Raw genomic sequence first — 16854 nt, 5'->3', positions numbered from 1 at the left:
TGGGGCAAGTTTTAAACCTGCTTTTAGCCTCTTAACATCCTTGATGTGTCATTAGAAGTGCACAGCTAATGTGAGTGATTCCTTCAGAGTGATCACGGGTGAATCTGACTGCAGTAGATGTGAAAGATATGAATAAAAATGATGTTATTTCAGCCAGCGCACATACCTGTATTTTCTGGTACAATAACGGTATAATTTTGGTCAGACAGTTATTTAAGAATAATGGACATCTTTTTAATTACTGTGAATTCCTTAACTATTATAAGATCCCTGTAGCGGCTAAGGAGTTTGCAGTGGTTTTTGATGCCATTCCTAGTGGCCTTATTCAACTTTTATCAGGCAATGTATCTTCCGAAGCTATCCCCATATATACTACTAATCAGTTAAGTATTGATGGTGTGAAAATTATAGATAAAAAGTTGAATAACTTTTATATTAGAGAATTATGTAGGATTACGTTATTGCCTAAATGCAAACCTTTTTGGAACTCAATGTATAATCAGATTGATTGGAAAGAGGTCTGGAACTTACCCAGTAAATACTGTCTGACCAATAAAGTTAAAGAAATTGCATATAAGATTATTCACTTGATTTATCCAGTGAGACAAGTAGTCTCAAGATTTTTTAGAGACATGGTAACTACATGCAACTTTTGCAATACAGAAGAAGAATCAATAAAACACTTATTCTTTGAATGTGTATTTACCCAACTGTTTTGGATTGATGTTGAATATCTGATATTTAAATTCACAAAATTAAAGATTCAACTATCTGGTAAAGATATATTTTTGTTATACAAAAATAAGAGTGTGGAACAAAATTTTGTTGTTAACTTAATAATTATGTATGGAAAATACCATATACATAAGCAGAAATGGACAAATAATAAACCTAACATTATATTATTTAAAATTGAGCTTAAACATTATATTGAAGCCCTAAAAGATGTTAGAAATAAAAAAGCGAAACAGATGTATACAATTTTTGAATCCTTTTCTTTGTAATTTTTTATTTTTTCCCCTGTGTTATTTTTTTTATTTTATTTTAATTTTATTGTTTCTTTGATGCTATTATGAATGTAATAGATAATAATACATTGTGTTTCCTCTGTATATGTATGTTGTTATGCAATAAAAAAAAAATAAAAAAAACATACCTGTATTTTCTTCCTGTTTTCGGTCGAAGTCCATAGTAATCGATTGTCGAGTTCACGCGCGTGATCATAGGTAACTAAACCTATGTGTGTGAACTCGACAATCGATTACTATGGACTTCGACCGAAAACAGGATGTAAATACAGGTATGTGCGCTGGCTGAAATAACATAATTTTTATACATATCTTTCACATCTACTGCAGTCAGATTCACCCGTGATGGGGAAACGGATTTCGACAGTTGAACTATTTTCCGTCGGATTCTATTCCTCCTATGTTTCTTACACAATGTAAGATATTTATCACATTGCAGTACATTAAACCCAGCCAAAAACACACATCCTCCAGGTACAGAGGAAGCGTCCTTTAGATCGCCCAGTGAGCTTCCTGTGGATGAGCCAGATGCTGTTCTCTCAGGATTACCAGAGTATACACACAGAAAACCTTAAAGGGTCCAATATCACTTTGGGATCTTGTACACAATAGGGAACGAACTGTACATGAAATATAAGCAGACACACCCTTACACACACACACACACACACACACACACACACAGTCAAGGTGATATGACACGCAGCTGTTGTTTTTTAAAGGCAGGCAGGAAGAAAGAAAGTGAATGAAAGCCTCTGCTTTGTCTGCGTTAACGTACAGATACCGGCAGCCCCTATCGCACATCCTGATAATCTCCAAGACTGCGCTTCATAAAACAGCGTGCAAACATGTGCATCTGTGTGTGTGATGACTGGCAGACTGTTGTGACGGAGTTAAAACCGAGGTGATGAGTTTACGCACAGCTGTATATCTCTGTGATGACTGATGGCATGGCAGTGTATGATTATTCACAGATGTGCACTGTAAAGTTCACATGTAAAAAAAAAAAAAAGTTCATGTTTTCTGATAAACAGCAACTCACCTGATTGATGTGTTTGAGTTTGTCAATGATCTGACTGATGACAGGTTCAGGAGTTTTTTGTCTGGATTCTGAGCCGTGTGGATGGACTCTCTTCAGCCCTGGACCAGGAAACCTGCAAAATATATTATTCACACTTAAACTAAATTACAGGTTTTAAAGCGCAGCACACTAAGAACATATAGTCCATTATATAGTTGAACATCCTTGTCAGGATGTATGCTAGTGTGGCTTTTATTGTGTTCACTTATTTGCCCAACAGCTAAAACAAAACAAAAATATAATGAAATTGGAATTTTATAGAGACCGCTGTGATCGTCCACAAGAACATGAACTCTAAAATTGGCCTCTACTGCCACCTAGAGGCAAACATGTGACCATTGTAATTCTTGCTCAAATTAAATTCCTAAGTATTAGACCTTTAAATTCTTCCCCCCATTCAGCACATTGATTCAGTCATGCTGCATGAGGACACGGATTTCAAAGGCACCTAACAAAACAAACTCTTATTAGTAGATGCCAAGGACTTTGTGAATAAATTATGCCTTGTGTAGTCTGTTGTTCAAAATTACTCAAAGCTAAATAAACAAAAACAGAAGTATAAATATGAATGGTATCTACCAGTAAATTTAAATCTGCATTCAGCCCCCCCCCCCCCCCCACACCCCCAGTAAAAGTTCCTGTTATGTTGTAGCTCTTAACAGACACACACACACTTAAGCGAACAGTAAAACAGCACAACTGGGTCAGACATGTGCTGGCATCTGAATGTTTCTGAGCAACTGGAGCATATGTTGGGCATCATCAACTGCTAAAAATGTGTGTGTGTGTCTGCGCCCAAGTGTTTCCCCCGATCCCCCCGGGCCCGTTGGACTCATGTTCCAGTTAATTACTCCCTATTAAAAGCTAATTAGTGTTGATGCACACGGGCACATTGGTGCAAGCACTGAGGCGACAGAGAGACAGTGAGTGACATATTCCATGCCTCGACACCAACCTCAACTCATCAGCGAAGTCCATACACCACAAAAATCTGTGTTTTTATTTAAATTTTATAAAAATATCCACAAATTGTTTTGTTTGTGTGTGTTCTTGTATGTTTTAATGGGACAAAAATGTATATAATGACATATGTATTACACTGTAAACATGATTTATGAGGATACTTCCTGTGTCCTCGTAAACCAAATGGCTTAATAACATAATTAATTAAAAAAAATCTGAAAATGTCCTGTGATGGGTAGGTTTATAGGGGTAGGGTTAGTGTAGGGGAATAGAATATATAGTTTGTACAGTATAAAAACCATTACGCCTAGAGAGTCCTCACAAACCACATATTCAAGTATGTGTGTACCGTGTGCTTTTAGACGAAAGAGCCAAAGATATGACCTCATGTTCCATTCTTAGGAATGACATAATCCTGAACAAGTCTATCCAATCATCTCTCACGGCACGTTATTTTACATGCACTGCTTATTCATTAAGCCAAATTACATTTCCATACTTATTTATTCTCCTTATTACTCACGATGGCAGCTCACCTCCCGCTTTTAATTATCACATTAATAATACAGACATGAGATCAGAAGACATGGGCAGCGTTTAATGGAAGATGAGATTAGCTGGAGCTTCACGCATGAGGCGCCCACTTGTGTGCTGACCAGGGTGCATCACCATCAGGTCAGATCTGTACTGAAAAACTTTCAGATTTGTTCTATTTAGGATGGTGGGCACATGATACAAAATTAATCAAACGTTATTGCAGAAATGCTAAAACGTAATGGGGTAGCTAAAGTGAGGATTGTTTCAGCACTAAGAAGCCTTCCCTTATGAATTTTAATTAGGTAAATTAGAGAAAATAACTATAGAACATCAGAATCTGTTCTAATTGGCCAATCACATTTCAGCACTGAAATACACAATAAGAAACATTATTTGAACATTTTAATTGAATGTCCAACAAGTCTTGCTTTTTTCACTTTTGATTAAAATGTCCTTGTATATCGAGTCTTTGTTTAATGCAATTTGGAAGCGTGTGAATAAGGAGGGTTTAGTCTATTCTTGTGGATTTGATCTATAGCAGATTTTCATATTTTATCTTGCAAGATGTTTGTGTTATAGGAAAGACTGAAAGCTTGACATGTTAAAGGGTTAGTTCACCCAAAAATGAAAATTATGTCATTAATGACTCACCCTCATGTCGTTCCAAGCCCGTAAGACCTCCGTTCATCTTTTTAAGATATTTTAGATTTAGTCCGAGAGCTTTCTGTTCCTCCATTGAAAGTCAATGGACGGCATACTGTCCATGTCCAGAAAAGCAATACAGACATCATCAAAGTAGTCCATGTGACATCAGTGGCTCAATCTTAAGTTTATCAAGCGACGAGAATACTTTTTGTGCGCAAAAAGTAAACAAAAATAACGACTTTATTCCACTATTAATTTCCTTCTCTCTGGGCCTCGAGCTATTGCACGTTCCATTTACCTTGACAAGCTTGTCTTGATAAAAATAATCATTCTAGAAGAAAATTTCAGATGGCACTTAGAGGCTTTTGCATCTGAACTCTTCATATATATCCTGTGATACCTGTGATAATGCTGATTTGCAGTTCAAGAAACGTTTCTTATTATTATGTTAAAAACAGTTGTGCTGCTTAATATTTTGTGGAAGCCGTGATAAAAGAAAATCTGGATTTTTTGATGAATAGAAAGTTCAAAAGAATGGTATTCGTTTGTTTCAGTGTTTCTGAATAAAAGTATTCATTTCTTTTAAAAAAAATCTTAATGATCCCATATTGTCTAAAGGTAGTATGCATTAAAAATACAAAAGTACATTAAAATAAAACAATCCAAATGCTTTGAAAACTTATACTTTGTGCGTTTTTTGGACAAACAATCTGTAGAAACTTTTAAATGATTTCATAAAATGAAATGCTAGTATGTTTAATATTTTTTGCATTAATGTTAACTGCCATGTTCAATTGTATATGTAAAAAGGATTCAAAGTAGACAGAAGTTGGCATTTTCCATGTGTTCTAATGTAAAATATACTTCATTTCATCAGCCACATTATGATTCCTAAAAAACAAAAACAACCCACGACAGGCATTATTGTACAGCAGGAGCACAGGCAACCCAACTGTTACTACAGGAAATGACTAAACACCCCGTGGATGTACAGTCTGGACCAGCTACTCATGCTGAACCTGCTCAGACTCATGGACCTACTGAGCACCCCTCAGAGATCCAACATGCCCCACTGCCCAAACCCGCTGGAGACCACGCGAATCAATCACGAGGATCTTCATGATGTAACTGAGGAACAGCTGAAGGAGACGGGGGTTATTGAGCGTGAAGAAGAGAAGTGCTCTAGGACTCGGAGGAAGGTTTACAAAACACAATGAATTTCCTCCAATCTTGACTTCTCACAGTTATAAATGAACAAGCTTGTCCGCCACAAACTCCCTTCAAACCGAAAAATGAAGAGGTTGAGGTGGTATAGGCAACAACAGTGATGTGGCGTACCAGCTGGAATATCTCAATAAACTTATACAAATTATGACTTTAAAATAAAATTATCAGCACTGTCAACACATTAAAATAATATGCTTATGTTTTAGTCAATTTGTGTGGCTTATACTTATTGCAGAACATCTGTGCATATGTAAAGACAGCGGAAGAATTCTGTGACACTGCTGTTTATTCTCACTCATACACAACAACTCTCTATCCTATTTTCATCCCATTAAATGTCTCAGTCAAACAAGCGAATACCAAAATAAACTCCTTTTTAAATAATAGATTCTGTATTTATCAAACTACTTCAGATGTAGCTCCTTGGTGAGTCTGTTTTTCACCCACAGAATCGATTGTTTTTAGTTTAACAGTGAGTTATTGTAACGGTGATCATTTTAATAACATTACTGATGGTCCAAATGATATCTAGTATAATATTAGGAGTATGTTTCTGGTTTAGAGTCGATGAGGGGGTACTTGAGCCGAGCCGATGGGCCTGTGGGAGTACATAAGACCAAAGCGGTTAGGAAACATCGGCTAAAATGAAGAAGGCAGATACTGAGAATGCTAAAATTGATTCTCTAGAAGGCAGAAATCTGTGCCAGAGTTTTGGTGACTTGATCCTTGACATTGAGGGCTCCTCTGCACTGTCTCCAGCACAGGGGGAAATATCATTTCTAGCCAACACCAGGGATGCTAGAAATGAACTTTACAATCAAATCATCTTTTGCAATAATAATTGTTTTAATCCTGACATGAAATAACATTTCTGCACAGTTTGGACTGTTTAGATTTGTATGAAAGAATGAGCAGGAATGTTGTTGTAGCTGCTCGTTGTGTTTATTTGATTGTGGCGTTAATGAATTCGCTTTATGCTTTGACATTTTTGAGTCGACTATTTAATATATCAGGGCCACATAAATGGTGACATTCTTTGGCACGATTAAGATGGCTTTCTTCCCAGTACAGAATGTGAGAGAGCGCTTCGTCTTCAATACATTGCATAAAATGGGTCTGAACGCATTCCAGAATTAATTATATTTCACTAGAAGCCAAGGAATGACATTGAGATTCAGCAGACATTTCTGGCAAAGCATGGTTATTCTAGTTCTCTCTTCCCCTATCTATTTCTCTCATGGGTCCTAATTAACTCCTGAGGGCCTGAGAGCCACCTGACACAGCTGTCTGTCCCCTAAGGCCAACTGTTCACCACGCTGTTGTGACCAGGCCATTTCATTCCCACTCATTCCTCAACTGAACTTACTGGAGAGTAAACAACGCATAATGCTGTAATGTTGACACACATGTCCAACAGTGAGCAGACGGATACAATGAACAGATAAAGCAAAAACGGATATCAACACTTAGGAGCTAACCTGTACATGTCTGAAAAGTGAAAAATACTTCATCATCACTGTTTATGACATTGATAAATATTTGCATAGTTATCGCTAAATCTAACTTGATTTTGTTTTAGCTCATTTTATATGATGGTGTCTTGGAAGTGTGTCTGAAACCAGTTTCCTTGGAAAGTACATTCATGCACAAAACATTACCTGTTAACTATATTGAGCAATGTTCCCTCCCTCTAATTTTTGTTCTTGCTGAGCAAAACCTTTTTATATTGGACAGAAATGTCAGCCATCTGAGCAAAAACCCCAAATCTGTACAGGTTACATAATGCAGTTGTAACTTTTAACTTTAAATTGTCATTTCTATTCAATAGGAACCCTAAAAACAACTGAAAACAAGCAGTTAATTGCTAATAATAGAATCAGAATTCTATTATTACAAAATTAACTAATTAGGGCCCGAGCACCGATGGTGAGAGGACCCTATTGTTTTTGCTCCGTTTATTATTATTCCTCTTCTCCAAAGTGAATCGCTTTTTAGAGGGCCTATGCTCGAAAACTCATGAAACTTTGCACACGCTTCAGAAGTGGTGAAAATTTACGTGTGATATGGTTTTCAAAATTGGGTGGGGCAAATTCGGTAAATTATTGCCCCCACATTTTGCCCCAATACCCACAAAAAAGTCTCTTGGAGCATAGCCCTAAACACAACAGGAAGTCAGCTATTTTGAACTTCCTCCTAGATTTTGTTAGCCTGGCAAGCCAGACCTACATCAAGATGTTAGATGTAGCCACAGTCACGGCTCAATCCGAGGGGCGGGATAAACGGTCTTTCAAATTCCCTCTGCACGCAATAGGACAGCGCTTCAACCAACCAGAGTGTTTTCCCAACAGCGGAGCTTAGTTGATAGATCCAACTTTTGCCATATCTGGCCGGCAAAACGACGAACACATCTTCCTTTTTTTAAGAATGACTTAAGTGCCGTTCTTTGCTCTTTTCTCAAAGAAAAAATTAAGTCCTCCAGAGTCTCGGCCAAAGCCGATTCGAAAGACCGTTGTTCTCCATCAGCAGCCGCCATTCTTTGTTTTCAAGTAGCAGCAGCAGGTAACTGTCGCAACTCTGTCGTGTATGTTAAGCCCGCCCCCGCCTACTCTATACACAACGTGATTGGCCTGACCCAATCTGGGTTTTTGCAGCGAGAAGGTTTATTGAGAGTTGCTAGACGTACCTGGCTGCGAAATACATTTTGCTGCCGCTAGGGTGCGTCTAGATTTCTAGGCTAAGATGTGCATTTTTCGTAATTTCCTGATGTTGTACTTTAACAAACTCCTCCTACAGTTTTGATCTGATCCTCTTCAAATTTGGTGAGTGTAATCTTAAGGCCTTTACTAAAGGCGCCGGGTGGCGGTGGCAGGGGTGTGAGGGCCTTTTTCATCGCTGCTTGCAGCTTTAATTCATTATTATTATTGAAAACTTTCTTTGAAAACTTTTTTGCAATGCTGTGTTAAATAAGCAATTCATTACTGAGAATTCAATTTTAAAAATATCACGCTAAACAGTTCATTTCTTTATTAGGCTTATAATATAATATAATATAATATAATATAATAATATTTGAAAATAAATTGAAGCATCTAAATTGAGGTCTATCAAATAAAGAAACATGAACTTGTGAATTCTGTTATAGTGATCTAATGTTTGAGATAATCCTTAAAAAATTGGCAATTGGTCAACATTATCCAACAGACAATTATCAAAAAAGTAAAGTCATTTCCGAGGAATTTATTACAATGAGATTAAAGATTAGGATGTCTTTGGAATAATGTGCACTGATGAATCGTTGTAAGATTAGCAATAAGACCAGGAATGAGCATTAAGAGAGTAAATAGGACCCATTTTGATATCATGTTGACTTTAAAGGTTGTATCAGTGATTTCAGGCCCCCAAAAAAATCATCACATTCATCTAATCTTTCCTAACGATCCGGTAGCGGCCCGCCCCATAAGCAGGCCGTCAAAAAAACGCGTCTCTGTAGGCAGCCTAGGCTCTGAGATCAGCACACAAAAACAATTGGTTTCACCAACCACTCAAAACCAAAACAGTGATTGTCCAACGCATCCTCATCGCATTCTCATATACTGGCGCTTTTGACATTTCGTCTACATCGAACGCACATGGCACCCTTTAGCGTCAATATGACACGCACAGAGCTTTGTTCGGTTATGGGTAGGTTTATGTCTGGTGTAGGGTTAGGGTTAGACCGCTAGGAGGCGCCTTCTGGCCCATTTCTATCTGCTTCTCATATTGACGCTAAAAGGTGCCATGTGCGTTCGATGTCGACGAAATGTCAAAAGCGTCAATATATGACGCCCTAGGATGAGAACGGGCTGGATTGTCAGTGATTGGTTGGAACACTATTTGTTTTGGTTTTGAGTGGTTGGTGAAACCAATTGTTTTTGTGTGCTGATCTCAGAGCCTAGGCTGCCTACAGAGACGTGGTTTTTTGACGGCCTGCTTATGGGGCGGGCAGCTACCGGATCGTTAGGAAAGATTAGATGAATGTGATAAACAAAAATTGGGGCCTGAAATCACTGATACAACCTTTAATGATCACTTCACTTTTTGAGCTGATATTTCCAAGTCGTTAGGATGAGATACTGTAGCTCTATGACAATTTTTAAATTGGGTTCCAAAGGGCGTGCGGAAAGCCAGGCACAGGCAGGAACAGTGCGAATTAGCCACCAAACCACCCGACATCAGTTACCCCACAAAGACCACATCACAATTCACACCCTGTTGCCTGTCAGATGGAACTGGAGTCAGCCAAACTCATTAGATACACACGCACACACACACACACAATCATCCGCTCAGCTTCTAGCCACTTACACGGTCTACGTTTAATTCAGAAAGCTCTTTAGACTTCAGGATTTGTGACAAGCTCAGGGGCAATATGTCTCTTCGGGGCAATTTTGAGATTGTAGTAATACTAGAAAGCATTTAGGAGGCTGATTCTATTGTAATATATGCTACTTTTACCCACTTAGTATAAACTGTCAGAATAAAAACACTAATAGAGAGTGTGCGTGGGTCATAAAGAGATAAAAGCCTCTTCCATCCTGAAATAACTTATATTATACAATAGGAGTCTTGGATGCTGAGTGGACAAGCATTCCAGCCATACAAAAATACATACAGCATGTTGTACAGCTGGTACCTTGGTGCCAATCTTTTAGCAGACGAAACACTGAATTTTTTTTTTCAAGCGGACAAACAGAAAATGAAACATGACCTGGCTTAAACCCAATTTAAGCCAGTACAACTTATGTTTGTTCCCTCATGCACTCATTTATTAGCATCAAATTAAATATGCTGTCTACCCTGGCAAGGGTCCATAGTAACCGCAAGGATGTGAAACAACAGCACCCATTGAGAACAACTATTAATCTTAGTTTACATGTCAGGGACTATATCTGCAAGTGGAATGATGCCACTTAATGAATTTGCTTACTTTTTAATGAACATTTATGTCCTAATTATATACTAAAAGACACTATATTGTGAGACAAAAAAAAAAAAAACAGTATTAGGACGTGGCCATCAGTGCTGCCACAAATGATAAACTCACTTGTCTGTCATCTCCTGTCCGTTCCAGCAGAGGGAGCTGTTGAGTGCCGTCGGCTCTTTGCTGCACAAAGATTCTCCGAGACCACTGTAGAACTGACTGAAGCCCCTCAGACCAGAGATAAACTCCCTGCAGCAGACAGAGAGGAAATTGAGAAAGTATGAAAGCAGCAGAAAGAATAAGCCATGTGGACTCAAAGAAAATGAAAACTGAAATTAGATCTGCACAGAGAGGCAAGATTAAAAAGAACAGCACAAAGATCCATGTATTCATGGGGAAAGTGAGGGGCATGGAGAAAAATGAAAATGGGTATGGGGTCAAACGCAGTTTGAAACGTGATCTACTCCATTACATGTCGTTTACTGTCAGGCTAAGTTGATTTGAGATGCTTTGACTGATAATTGACATTATGCTGGAAAAGAAACAGCATACTGTTTTGGCTCATCTGTTCATCAGAGTGAGGGAGAGTGGAACAGCACAGGACAGAGGGGGCAGAAGGCGACTCAATGTCACTCACACGGCAGGAGACAAAGCCTGTGTTAATGAGCCTCTCTCTGTCACCATCAGCCTGAACACACACACCTCAACTAACAGCACAAACACACTCTGCATTTCAGAATTCATATACATGTAAGCTACCTCCACCCAGAATGAATCCAGTCGCCCACCTAGTCAGACATGTGCAAGCTCAGATTTTTGATTTCGCAACTTCCATTGAAAAGTATATCTTTGATATAATTTGAATAAAATATTATATAAATGGCCCTGTTTACACCTGGTATTAAGATGCGTTTTGGTCGACGCAAAATACAGGTGTAAACGGGGTCTAAAGCATTTTGAGCTTGTCCACTTTCAACCACTTCCAGTTGAAAACACATTAGACTGGATTGCTTTTATAGTGTAGACACTCATGTGGTTGAATGTGTTCGAACAGCCACAAAAGACCTCTCTGTAAACTGACTTAATGAGTAAACATTATGGGAAGTGCGCTAGCCAGACGGGATTTAAACTTTGTCAGCTGAAGACCCAAGTTTGGTTGGAAGACAAAAAATGTACCAAGCGCAATGTTCTCTCACCATTTCTGGTTTCTAACAAGCACTCACAACGATCACAAGAGCAGAAACGAAAGCTGATGCTATGTTCATCTCCGGGCGCATTCAAATGTAAATTGAACTAACCTTATGTTGTCCATTAGATCGAAAGATCTGAAAAAGACCATAGATTTACCCGCCCATAGATAATAATAAGAAATGTTTCTTAAGCACCAAATCAGCATATGTGACCCTGGACCCAAAATGGGGAATCTGAGGGTGCAAAAAAATCGAAACATTGAGAAAATCACCTTTAAATTGCCCATTTATGTTCGCAATTGTGCTGCATTCACTCACAAAAATAAATGTTTTATATATTTACGGTAGGAATTTTACAAAATATCTTCATGGAACATGATATTTACTTTAATATCCTAATGATTTTTGGCATAAAAAAAAAAATCGATAATTTTGACCTATACAATGTATTGTTGGCTATTGCCACAAATATACCCGTGCGACTCCAGGGTCACATATTAGAATGATTTCTGAAGGATCATGTGACACTGAAGACTGGGGTAATGATGCTGAAAATTCAGTTTTGCCATCACATATATTACTGTTTTTACTGTATCTTTAATCAAATAAATTAAGTCTTGGTAAATACAAACCTTCTTTCAAATACATCAAAAAACAACCTTTTAAACAGTAGTGTATAACAGACATAGAATTTATTACATTATTACATATTATAATATTACATTTTATTTATTTAGATATATACTTTGTATTAATGTAAATAAATGAATGTAGGCTATATATTAATATACGTAAATTAAGGGACATTTTACTCAAACCATCTTAGAATCAAGTGATACACTAAAAGTAATACTCTACTAAATTGTTAAAAAAGCTTTTTTGGTCATGTCTTATCTTTAATAGGAAAAGAAGTGGAAGAAAAGTACAGAAGTAGAAAAAAGGTGCATGATACTCAGCATCACTCAAATACTCAAAAATATAGAACAGACTGTTTGAGTGGGTTGGAAGACCCCTAAAAGGTCAGTAAATCTACAGTATACAGAGAAAACCACGAAGGACGAGATAGAGTCAGAGGAAGAGAAAGAGAGAGAGAGTGTTTCAGAGGCGCTGAAGTGGAGAATCTATTACAGCATCAGAAGATGTGAGCTGTATGAAGAGATGCATGAGAACGACATTATGGTTGGCTGTAAAGCCCATTCCTCACATTTTATTTTCACAGAATTGATTATTGTCAATTCTATAGCAGCAATGCTTTGCAGCCTTCTTGAGTGGAGTGTTTAGAGCACTTGAGAGATTCAAATAAAACAGAAATGTGTGTGTTTTCAGCAGCTGATTGTCATTTTAAGAGCTGACGGTTAAGAGTAGTCAGGCATACTCATGTTTCAATACTGCTGAATAACAAGATCAGCCATTAGAATCAGTGAGGCAGTTAAGCTCCAAACGCATTAAGTACCGTGAAAGTGTCGATTTATTTAAAGTATTCAAAATAGCTTTATTTGAGAAACGGACTGAAATTTAAGTCATTATTTGTTTTCAGGTCAGCTTTAAGTCTTTTCCTCACACAGAGCTATCTAGGACCCTACGATTCCCGTGATGCAGAAAACGCAGTCTCCGAATCTCAGGGAATCTGGCAAAAGAAAGCACAGAAGCTCAAAGGATTTGCACTACAACCCTCCAAAATTCTGTTTAATTTGAAGTAATTTCTTTAATTCAGCTAAGAGGTCACGCTGTGTCTTATTGATCTTCTGTTGGTTCATTTGACACAAATTCGCAGGTCAAAGTTCACCAAACTTGAATTTTGGAATGCAACAATGCAAACTTCTTCGCATAAGTTTGCCACCAGTCTCCAGCTCTCACAAGAATGGACCGCCCTGTTATCGAAAAAGAAAAAATGTAGGACAGGAACTTCTATTGATCAGTTTCTGACTGGATAGAGACAGATCTAAAGGCACGCTGGAGGTCAAAAGTAAAAAAGGGGAAGGGGAAGTCCTGCATACGTCACCAGAGAGAAGTTTTCATTCACAATAAGATCAAAACATGCATTTAGAAAATAGATGACTTTACATTTTCATTTTGACTGTTACTGTATGAGAAACATGTTAACTGATTGCTGTTAAATCACTTTCAAATATTGAATCATGACGTTACCTGCGGCGTCCAAAGAGGGTCTCATCGGGGTCAAAGTTCACCGGAGGGCGGTTGTGGGGCACCGGCGAGGCTGCCGCGTGTTCTCTCGACAGGGCCAGGGCACGAGACACCCGCGGGGGCGCGTGCGCACATATCCCGCTAACCTGTGAACAGGAGAAGATTGGCGGGATGAGTGTGATCACTCTTGGACACAGTCCTGGAAGACATCCAGCTGCGAAAGCAATTAATAAGACAAACTGTCCCTGCAAAACTTCTTCCCCATTCAGCTAATTGTCTGGCTGATGGTGCCGCATTTGCCTCCTGTTTGTTTGTTTGTGTTTGATGACAATAGGATTTACATAACAAAACGAGGCATTGTTGAGTCTGTCAGACACTCTGGCTGCGCTCTTTCAATAATCATAACCCTTTGCTGACATAACGAAAGTAAACAAGCCTCTCGTTCCCCTTCTCGTGCGCGCTAAATGCTATTGTTTTTATACGGGACAACATAATAATAATAATACCCCGCTACCATGCTGGCTGTGTGAGATAATGGAGTCTTGCCATTCTTTCAGGTGCAATAAAAATGCAAATGCTTCTTAATGTTTAGCTTGTGGTTTAATGATTTGCCGCTGTTTAATTTCCCATGGGGGCTGGTCCAGGGCGTCATTTTGCCATGTAATGCTTGTGGCATATTGTGCCTGCTTGTTCATGAATGAATATGTGTGTGTCTGGGTAAACAGGCTCTGGAATTCTGATGGGATCCGGGAAAGGAGATCAATAGTACAAGGACATCTTCATGCGAACAGGGGCGGCCGGGGGATTGGTCGCTGCGGCTAAACATAAGAAGATACACTTTTTAACATGTTCTGAAACATCAGTGTGTGGGGTGATCGGATTCACTCTAACACACCAACAAATATTCCAACAAATAAACCAACAAACTGCTGTTGAGATAAACGACATGATTATCAGCGTAGATCAATAGAAGCTCTTTCTAGCAAACAGCCCAGGGGAGGGTAAATAGATACTGTTGATGTGCATGTGAGTGTTTTAGTGTGTGAAAGAGATTAAGAGAAAGAACAAAAGACACAGAACTAGACAGCGACAAAAGAGGTACGGCGGAAGATCAGATCAGAGAGCCTTGATACAAATGCAATCCTGATGCAACATATTCCAGCACTGCAACACTTTCTACTGTTGCTTTTCTCTCTGTGGTTCCTCGGGTCACAGGATATCTGACTCAAACCCAAGCTATTTAAAATGAGCAGGTAGCTAAGTTACAAACTACTCTATATAAAAATAGCTAGCCTGTTTATTAAAAAAAACTGATGAGCAATATTGTTTGTAACACATATTTAAATACAAAAAATATATAGGGGAGTGCAGGGCACAACCTAACGCGGGGCTAGTTGTAACACGCTTGTTTTAAATTCTTCCGCACATGCTTGGATGACGAAACTTTGTGTATTTACTAGTTGCCATATCAACACTATATAGAAAAAAAAATTCCGCCAAATTTTTTATTTTTTTTGGAAGATATCCATAGACATTTATTAAAGGTGCATTGCGCAAGTCTCTGAGTTTTTGCAGAACTATGCCCCCTCTGGCAAGAAGCAAAACTGCAATATAGGCAATTTAATAGGCCCAGTCTCAAATTCCGGCCCGAATCCCTCTTATTTATTTTACTGTACAGGATTATAGAGGCAATCGCAGTGATCAGAGAAGGGCTCATTCAGCCCATCAGGCAATTGTTCAAGCATGTATGGGTTAGAAAAACGGGTATTTTTAACATGAAATGTTGCGCAATGCACCTTTAAACCATAGCAAAAGTAAATTTCTTACTTAAGTTAATTTTTCATCTCTATTTTTTGTTTATTTAAAATAAGACAAATCCGATATTATTTTAATCTCCAAGATGTTATTTAACAGTTGAGACAGCTATTTAATGCTTCGCTAACTAGCAGAAGACACTAGCAGGGTTTAAATCCCAGTTGTGCAGGTGGGGTTACAATGTGTTACACTGCGTTACAATGTGCCCCTATTAGAAATATGCTATTATATTCTATACTTTTATTAATTTTATTGAGAAAACATGAGAAAAAGGTGAATAAAGACTGAGAGTCAATGTTCAGAAATTACTAATTATTTATTTGTTTTGAACTATGTTGTATAGCTGTGTTTTCCTGTGTTCGTAGTCAAAACTCAAAAATTTGTTTATATTTAATTATTAAAAATTGCCATTATTTTATATGAAAAAGTTTTTTAATTGTATTTTATTTAGAAAATATTTTAGTTTTTTTTTTTTTTTTTTAGTTGTATTTTTTTTATTAGATCAGATAACATTTTAAGCTGTCATATGTCATGTTACAATGTGCCCCACACATGTTACAATGTACCCCACCTATGGGGCATGTTGTCACATTTGACTTCCATTCTTTCGGGGTATATCAAGAAAAAAGTATATACTGTATTAATAAAACAAAAACACATAATTGTACTAGACATGTGGGAAATTAATGTGGGAAAAAATAAATACTCTGAACCATAAGTAGATTTACACAAATTGAGAAAGTCAAAAAGCGTTACTTTGTGCCCCGCTCTCCCCTATATTCAGACCAACAACATTATTGGTTTTATGCGACAATTCAATAAACAAGAGTAAAGGCTCATTCATGCCAAGGATGATATCTTTAATGATAATGATAGATAGTTTTAAAAATCGTTGTAAATGTAAAAGAATAGCAATGTAAACAGAGTCCACACCACAACTATAATGATAACAGCAGAGAGAAACAATATTGTTGGAATCACTTTCTGAAACTGGTGTGAACGGGCCTTTATAGAAGTTAATGAGTAAATTACGTTTTAGACACAATACTGTCACTTTCTATATTTTTGTTCCGCCAGCTAAAACAATTCCACTATGGTGCGTCTTTCTTGTATGAATCAACTTTTTATTAAAAAATCGGTTGAATTAATAGTTGTTTTTTTAAATACAGTCACTTGCTTCATTGCTGAATGAATCAGTGCTTTTGAACAAATCAGTTGAATAAATCTTTCACGAATTCACTTATAACAACACTCACATGCTGC

At 37.7% G+C, this 16854-nt stretch overlaps 1 protein-coding gene across 1 annotated transcript in view; it reads right to left on the bottom strand.

The window, feature by feature from the left end:
• Nucleotides 1-16854, bottom strand: part of gpc3 (glypican 3) — a gene marked incomplete at both ends in the record, with an annotated part of 75084 nt that overhangs the window by 43194 nt on the left and 15036 nt on the right. Inside the window, 3 exons of the mRNA XM_081382100.1 lie at nucleotides 2071-2182; nucleotides 10565-10690; nucleotides 13780-13922. Of these exons, the coding sequence (XP_081238226.1) occupies nucleotides 2071-2182; nucleotides 10565-10690; nucleotides 13780-13922 (381 nt within the window). The remainder of the gene's footprint in view (nucleotides 1-2070; nucleotides 2183-10564; nucleotides 10691-13779; nucleotides 13923-16854) is intronic.

Source organism: Scardinius erythrophthalmus (assembly GCF_964197995.2).
Source record: "Scardinius erythrophthalmus genome assembly, chromosome: 13".
Lineage (NCBI taxonomy): Eukaryota > Metazoa > Chordata > Actinopteri > Cypriniformes > Leuciscidae > Scardinius > Scardinius erythrophthalmus.
Note: the sequence above shows the minus strand (reverse complement) of the source record. Positions and strands in the feature narration are given on the sequence as shown.